At 47.3% G+C, this 8,601-nt stretch overlaps 1 protein-coding gene across 1 annotated transcript; it reads right to left on the reverse strand.

Annotated features, from left to right (window-relative positions):
- Positions 1-4,942: 4,942 nt before the first annotated feature.
- Positions 4,943-7,054, reverse strand: LOC111949089 (tripartite motif-containing protein 16-like). Its single transcript, XM_023965396.1, has one exon. It carries the CDS (start codon positions 7,022-7,024, stop codon positions 5,366-5,368), a length of 1,659 nt encoding a protein of 552 aa, XP_023821164.1. The 5' UTR covers positions 7,025-7,054; the 3' UTR covers positions 4,943-5,365.
- Between the last annotated feature and the right edge of the window lie 1,547 nt (positions 7,055-8,601).

The raw sequence follows: 8,601 nt of genomic DNA on the forward strand, positions 1-8,601 counted from the left end.
TTCGTCATCTCTGTCCCTCTCTTACTCCTCACTCCACTCCTCTGTACCTGTCTGAAGTTCTCCTGGATGTGGGAGTTAAAGACTTCCCTGACGGAGGGCTCTGCCAGACATTCCCAGCAGACCCTCACAGTGCATTTAGGTCTCCCAGGTCTTTCCGGCCTCCTTCCCCGCCAGCGAATCTAACTCACCACCAGGTAGTGATCGATGGACTGCTCTGCCCCTGTCTTTACCCGAGTGTCCAACACACTCCGACACAAGGCTGAAAGTCGCCTGAAACAATTACAAAGTCAATCATTGATCTCCTGCCCAGGGTGTCCTGATGCCATGTGTATTGACGGACACCCTTGTGCTCGAACATGGTGTTTGTTATGGACAAACTATGATGAACACAGAGGTCCAATAACAAAACACCACTCGGGTTCAGATCAGAGGGGGGACTCCTACCAATCACCCCCCTCCAGGTGCCACTGTCATTGCCCACATGGGCATTGAAGTCTCCCAGGATGACAATGGAGTCCCCCGCTGGGGCACTTTCCAGTACCCCTTCGTGAGACACCAAGAAGGCTGCGTACTCCAAATTGCTGTTCGGCCCGCAAGCCGAAACCACAGTTAGAGACCTGTCCCCCACCCGAATGCGGTGGGATATGACCCTCTCGTCCACCGGGGTGAACTCCAACACTTGGCGGCTGAGATGGGGCTCACGAATGAGCCCACACCAGCCCGCCGCCTCTCACCAGGAGCGAATACAGAGTGGTAGAGATTCCAACCCCTCTCTAAGGACTGAGTTTCAGAGCCCAGGTTATGTGTGGAGGCGAGCCCGACCATATCGAGACAGTATCTCTCAACCTCTGGCGCAAGCTCAAGCTACTTCCCTCCCATGACGTTCCATGTCCCGTAAGCCAAGTTCCTTGACCGGGGTTTGGGCCACCGAGGCACCCGCCTTTGACTGCCACCCAAACCACATTGCAACAGCCCGTTTTAAGGTCTCCAACAGGTGGTGAGCCCATGGGAGAGTGGTCCCACATCGCTCTTTCGGGCTGAGCCCGACCGGGGTCCGTGGGAAGAGCCCCGGTCACCAGGCACTCGTCTGCCAGCCCCAAATCCAGGCCTGGCTGGTGACGCCAATCCGGGCGACATAATTGGGTCCTGGGTTTTATTCTTCATCAGAGGCTTCTGATAATGTATTATTGTTATTATTATTATTATTATTATCATCATTACTTGTATATTCAAAATATGGGGTGGTTAATAAAAAAAACCTCTGTTGCCAAGGAAATCCAACAGTTTACTTTCTACGATTCTTCTAAAATTGCAGAGATCTGTTCGTCACCCCGAGGAGACCAAAAAATAAAATGGATGCTATAAAGCCAACTAACGTTTGAAAGAAAGTTGTTTTTTATGACTTTGTCACGAAAACTCTGACCAGTGTGACAGACGGGGAGTGAAGGGCCTAAAATCAGCCCGTGAGAGTGGGTTAAGAGAGGGTAATGGGGGGCTGGTCAGGGCAAGAGCACGGAGCGCCTGCGGACCATACATTTTTTTTTTGCTTGTGGAAACTAAAGCAGAAGCTATTTTTAGTGCATCTGAAATTTTTTCAGCCTTTTCTTCGCCTTCTTTCTGGTTCTGCAATGAACCTGTGCTTGTTTGTCAACTCATGTCAGTCACTTTCCTAACTCCTTCTTCAGGTCTCAGCCACCTGCTGGGAAGGTCGTTTCCCAGCTCATTTGTGAAACGCACGCAGCTACCTGCTTTTCACACCTCAGGTCTTACAATTTCCCCCACAAAATGATTTCCTCCACATTATTTGTTTCTACACACTGCTCCGTTGTCTGAGCATTATGGGTAATAACCTTGTTACTGCAGGTTTCTGCTCCACAAGGCCTCGGAGGACTTCTGCAAAACTTTCCAGACTGTTCAAAGGTATAATCATTCTATTTTCTTACTTTGACATCCTTTAACTCCCTTTTTTTAAAAATTCCCCTAATTTTATATTTCAAATCTAACAAACAGAAAAATAGAGGTAATGACTGCTGTCCAGTTCTAACGCATCGATGTGTTCTGACTGGTATAAAGTGTGAGCAGTGAACAAAAGGCTGAAAAGGTTTTGTTGGTAAAATGATCCAAACACTGAGAATGACAACTTGTTTTGAGGATTGTATGTTATCAACAGTAGATAGGTCAATAAAAGGCAAAGAGCAAAGACTTGTGGTTTGTAGCTGCCTTTTTCAGACTGTTGGCTTGTTATCTTCTGGTGTTTAAGCAGCAGAGACGAGGAAGACACAAAGACTGTTGGACTTTTTCATGGAGGGCCATTTGCTCAAACACCTTTTTGTGGGAGAGATTCACTTAGATGACAAGAAAATGTGGCTTCATCTATGGATCAACACCAGCAGGACAGACATCCCCACCGCAGCTCATTGTAGGTGAGTATGTAGAGAACAGTGTTCCCTCATTTGTCACCGAGATACAAAAATAACCCACAATAGATGAAATCCAAAAATAAGGAATATGGATGTTTACTATATGACGAAGACAGTAAAATCAGGATGTTTTTATTGTTAAATTATCAGAAACAACTTTTCTCTGAAGAACAAAGAAATAAAAACACTTCAGTCCAAAGTTTTCAAATGAAGCAAAAAGAAAAGTTGTAAATGTTCTTCTTTCTACAAACACAATCTTCTCCTTCAGTTTCTTCTCTTGTCGTTTCTGTGTAGAACAAACGCAGAGAAAGTCTTTGATTGTGACATCACTGATTCCATTTGTGTTGCAGCCTCCTTCAGTTCACATGACAACACAAAAACATGAACAAAACATTTGTGTGAAATTTGAATTCAAACAGTCAAATCCCAAAGTTAAAAAACCCCCAAGAAAACAGATTTTACTCCAAAAAGTTTGAGATTCATGTTCAAAAATGTCTGAAATCCACATTCTAGAGATTTTTCATTTCTCTCTTTATTTCTGACTACAAACATTACTCCACAGAATATTAACAGTTAAAATATTTAGTTCAAAACAATCCAAAGCAGAGAAATCATTAAAAACAAACATTTCACTTCTTTCAGGAACTATTTGGGTTTACAGAACTCTTTTTACTTTTTATTATTTTCTGTTTTTCTTGGGGGGGGGGGGGGGGGGGGGGGGGGGGGTTGTTGTTCTAGTCCCTCAGGAATCTCAGGGGTATAGTTGGTGGTACTGGACCCCACGAGTGCAGCACTTGGCCTCCGTCTGTGGCTGGTCGGCCGCCTCCTGCCTGTGCGCCCTGGGATGTGAGGCGCCTCCTGCGGCTGGCTGGAGGGTCAGGGTAGACCTCTTCCCCGGTCCCATCCACCCGTTCCTTCCCGTTCCCACCCCAACAAATCTTTTTTAATTGTAGTAATTGTAATTTCCATTTTACACACCACACACTGCATGTTGGCACCACACACACTACACCTACACACTACATACAGAGGGACCCTGGGATGGGGGGCAGTAGAGCCAATCACCTCACTGGAGACCCCCCATTTCACCTGCAGAACACTGCACACCCACACCACAAGAGATTGGTGGGATCGGGGAGGGGCGGCCAGTCGTCAACCGCCTGGGTCCTCTCAGGGCGGCCTGGCGTGTGGGGATCCTGTTGGCCGGGCCAGTGGCCGGGGGTGCAGTGCTGGGGGGTCGGCTTGCAGGTGGGGTTACTGTGTGGTGACAAGGGGCGGGGGCAGCCAGAAGAATGTGTGTGTGTGTGAGTCTGTGCGTGGGTAGAGACAGGCCTGGGGGCTACCTCGCCAGGACCCGCTGGGGCTCACCCTCCCTTTTGCAGAGTGGGGAGGGCATCGGGGGCGGATACGGGAGGAGGGGTTGAGGAAGGTGTTGTGTCAGGAGGTGGTAGAGGATAGTGTTGTGTATGGGGGTAAGGGTAGAGCTGCGGTTCCGTCGTGATCTTTGTGCTGCTTAGGTCGGACGCCGGGGCTGGTCTGCCCACCACCCAGCTGGAGCTCTGTCACCGCCGGTCATCTGGGTGGTGGGCGGATCCTGGGTCCTCTGGGTCCTGGCTCCATTCTTGGCCCGCATTTCGGTGTCGGCCGCCAGATGGCCCCAATGGTTCCCATCTGGCACGGAGGAGCGCGCCTGTCCTGTGGCCCTGGGGCCCTGACGCTGAGGTCACCCATGCTCCCCGGAGCTGGAGGGGCCCCCCTAGGGAGGCATCCTCTTTACCTGGCTGGGTGGGTGGGCATGTGCACACTATCACACTGCTTCCACTCTGCTTTATCCCTCCTCCTGACCCACAGTGTATTGATGGACAGACATCTTCCGCTTGTCTTGTGCCAGATTTTCACTCCTTGATGTAATATTTGTCTTTCCAGCAGATCTAGCAATAATGCTATGAAGCTTAAAATCATTACTCACTCAAATTAGCAACTTGGCAGTTGTAGCCTGGTGGCTAAAGGCTCCACCTCTAACTGTACTTTTAGAAATTCTGGGAACCAAAAGCAGTCCTGCATTTTTTGAGCAAAGTGTTCTGTTTGGGGGTTAAGATGGGGCCATACCATGCAAGGCTTTACAGGCTAGCAGGTAGACTCTGAACTTAATTCTAAATTCAACTGGAAGCCAGTGAAGTGAAGCTAACACAAAAGTGATGTGTTCTATTCTGCTTGTTCCTGCTAACAATCTAGCTGCTGCATTTTGTAAAAGTTGAAGACTTGTTACATACACAAATAATCCTCTCCACTCCACCTCCCAGTAACAATGAAATGTGTTATGGTTGCCTGGTAACCATAAAATAGTTGAACGTGACTCTCCGCCGCTGTTTGATCTGTGAAAAATACAAAATTGTCTGGGTTAGTATGAATTAATCTCGAGGCATGGCAGTAATTTAATTCAATTCATTTTTATTTATATATCCAAATGTTACAACAATAGTCGTCTCAATGGGCTTCATATCGGTAATTTTATAACAAACACAAAACAAAAACTGATTCTGGAAAAAAAGAAGAAACCTCTGGAGTGCCCACATGAAGGAGGGATCGTCCCACAGGATGAACAGGCGATGTACTGTACAAGAAACTCTTAGAGAAGAATTAGCTTATCTAACACTACGACTACATGTTTAAATAGTCCAGCAGATGGGCTTCATCTAGATGAAGTTGGGGGACGGCTGGGGGCGTGAGACAAGCCAGAGGCAGGATACACAGCTAAGTGCAGGTGCACCGACAAGCCAACTGGAATTTGGAATCACTGCTGCTCCCCCGGAGGGGAATGGGAAAGAAGTACAATGCATGAATCGGACTACACCAACCAGAGGCATGGAGAACTGTTTAGTTCAAAATGATCCAAAGCAGAGAAATAAAAAAAGAAAATAGAAAAAAATCACTTCTTTCAAGAATTATTTGAGTTTACAGAACTCGCCTGTGACTCCGTAACCCAACCCCAGTCCAGCGTAGAGCGGCTGAGTGAATGTGGTCTGGACTCTGTGGAGGAGAGTCATGCTTTCAGAGACGCTGTAGAAGGACAGAACACCTGCTCTGTGATCCAGGTACACTCCTACTCTGGAGGGAACAGGAGCTGAGATGGAATATTTTATGTTGTTGTGGTGAAATGAGAAACTATCTGGAAAACAAACTAAAGACCAAGATTTGTCATTTAAACCAAATCCACTTTCATCTCCAGATCTGCTGATGTTCTTGTTTGCGACTGCTACACACACACCTGTTCCTCTCCTCTCCACCTCCCAGTAACAACGTCCAGTCAGACTCTCTCTACTCAGAACCTGGAACCAATCAGTAAATCTGTCTGGATGATCAGATTCAGACTGAGGTTTTTCCATCACTGTCACCTTTCTGTTCTCCTCTGACAGTAACAGTTGTCTGTTCCCTGTGTTTGGATCCAGTGTGATTTGACATGAATATTTGAAGAAGTCAGCTCTGCTCTTTGGTTCTGGTTCTGGCAGTAAAACATCCACATGAGTGACTGTCAGTGAGATGTTTGTCCATTCCTCTCTCAGAATGTCCTGCAGTTTGTCTCTGAGCTCTGACACAGCTGCTGTCACATCCTCAAAGTATCTCAGAGGACGGACATTGATGCTGGATGAGTGTGTGGACTCACTGAGTGGTGGCAGTGAGGGGTAGTTGAGCAGAAACTGGCTGTGATCCTCTGTGAATGAGAGCTGCTTCAGCTCAGCGTCTCTCCTCTTCAGCTCAGTGATCTCCTGCTCCAGCTCCTCCTGAAGATCTTTGACTCGACTCACTTCAGTTTGCTGCTGGGATCTGATCTGCTGCTTCACATCACTGCTTCTTTTCTGGATGAGACGGATCATCTCAGTGAAGATCTTCTCACTGTCCTTCACTGTTTGATCAGCAGAGTGATTGATGGCCTCCACCTCCTGTTGAAGCAGCTTCACCTCCTTCTCTCTGTCCTGGATTCTCTGCTGGATTTGTTGTTGACTCTCCTCCAGCTCTCTCTGCCTCTCAGTCCTTTCTGCTGCAGCTGAGACTGTGTCGTGGCCTCTATGTTCATCCACAGAGCAGAGATAACAGATACACTTCTTATCAGTGCGACAGAACATCTTCATCACCTCATCATGACGGGAGCAGATGTTCTCCTGCAGGTTCTTGGAGGGTTCCACCAGCTTGTGTTTCTTGAATGCAGCTGCATCCAAATGAGACTGAAGGTGTTTCTCACAGTAAGAGGCCAGACAGATCAAACAGGACTTGATGGCTTTCAGTTTTCTTCCAGTGCAGACATCACAGACCACATCTTCAGGTCCAGCATAGCAGAGATCAGCAGGAGCAGCTTGGAGTCCAGTCTTCTTCAGCTGATCCACTAAATCTGCTAACATGGTGTTTTTCACCAGAACAGGCCTCGGTATGAAGGTCTTTCTGCACTGAGGACAGCTGTGGATTTTCTCCTCTGCATCCCAGAATCCTTGAATACACTTCATGCAGTAGCTGTGTCCACAGGGAATAGTCACCGGATCCTTCAGCAGATCCAGACAGATGGAACAGGAGAAGGTTTCTTGATCCAGATCAACTCCTTTCTGCGCCATTTCTCAACTCAGACACAAAGACTGTGAGAGTTTCACTTCCTTATAAACCAGTTTATCTCTTTTCCTTGAGGTGGTTTCACAGTGAGTTCAGCCTATCAGCTTCTTTCTTCTCTTCCAGTAGGCTACGCCCATCATGACAAGGCAGATCTAAAGGAAAAATGTGAACAAACCGGAGCTGCAGATCCAGAAGAGGACAACTTCAGAGAAGTTGGCTGTTAAACTTTAATAGACACCACACACACAACACATTCACACTAAACACAGAAGGACCCCTGGGTGGGGGGCTCCTCTGTTCAGCAGCAGTGGGGCCCCACTAGAGACCCCCCATTTTACCTGCAGTGCACACACTGCACACCCACACCGCAATTCAACCGCCTGGTCCTCTCAGCGCAGCCTGGCCCCCAGATGGCCCCAATGGTTCCCACCTGGTACGGCAGAGTGCCTGTCCTGTGGCCTTTGGGCCCTGATGCAGGGGTCGCAAGTGCTCCCCGATGCTGGAGGGGCCCTTGTAGGGGGGCTTCCTCTGCACCTGGCTGGGCGGGTGGGCACGTGCACACTGTTACACTGTTCCCTGTCTGCTTCATCCCTCACTCCTGACCCACATTGTATCAATGGACAAATATCTTCCGCTTGTCTTAGTGTCAGATTTCAGTCTCGGATGTAATTTTTGCCTTTCCATCAAATCTAGCCTAAATGCTATGAAACTTAACATCCTAACTCACATAAATCATTAACTTGGTACTTCTATTCCCCTTACTTTGTCCCTCTCTCTATTTGTCCTTATACTGCCCTCCCCTTTCACATTTTCCCCTCTCTCTTCCCTCAGTCCAAAAAAAGAGACAGAGAAATTATATATCTAAAACATGAAATGTGATCAAATAAAAACAAAAAGGTTTATAAAAATATAAATTCTGTCTTTCTAAAAATACATAAGCTTTTATTTTATTAGTAAAATCTGTCCAACACAAAAGGTCTACAACTGTCATTTGTTTGCTCAGTTGTTGGACAGAACAAATTGGAAACATAAAATAAAAAGGAAGAGCATTCAACATAAAATCTTTACCAAACCAAATATTCAGATCAGACAATTAGTCGACCTTGGTCCCACATTGCCCTGGACCTCGTCACTGGTCTGCCACCATCTAATGGCAATGCGTTCGTACCATCATTGATCGTTTCTCCAAGGCGGCTCACTTTATACCTCTGCCTCAGCTCCCATCTGCCATGGACACTGCCAATGTTCTAGTTAACCAAGTCTTCTGTTATCACGGGATACCTGCTGATATTGTGTCAGACAGATGACCGCAATTCATCCTTCTGTTCTACCCTGGGAGCCACAGTCAGCCTGCCATCTAGATATCATCCCCGATCCAAATGTCAAGCTGTAAAGGGAATCAGGATTTGGAGGCGGCTCTTCGTTGTCTGGCTGCACAAAACGCCTCTGACTGGTCAACTTATCTGGTTTGTATTGGATATTCACACAATTCCCATCCTTCCACTGCCACTGGTGTTTCTCCTTTCGAGGCCTCCCTCGGGTACTTGCTACCTCTGTCACAGGAAGTTGATTTGGCGGTGCC

This window comes from Oryzias latipes, chromosome 17 (assembly GCF_002234675.1).
Source record: "Oryzias latipes chromosome 17, ASM223467v1".
NCBI classification, from domain to species: domain Eukaryota; kingdom Metazoa; phylum Chordata; class Actinopteri; order Beloniformes; family Adrianichthyidae; genus Oryzias; species Oryzias latipes.

Excerpts from the sequence above, each read along its gene's own strand:
- LOC111949089 (XM_023965396.1), bottom strand. The coding sequence starts at position 7,024 with ATGGCGCAGAAAGGAGTTGATCTGGATCAAGAAACCTTCTCCTGTTCC.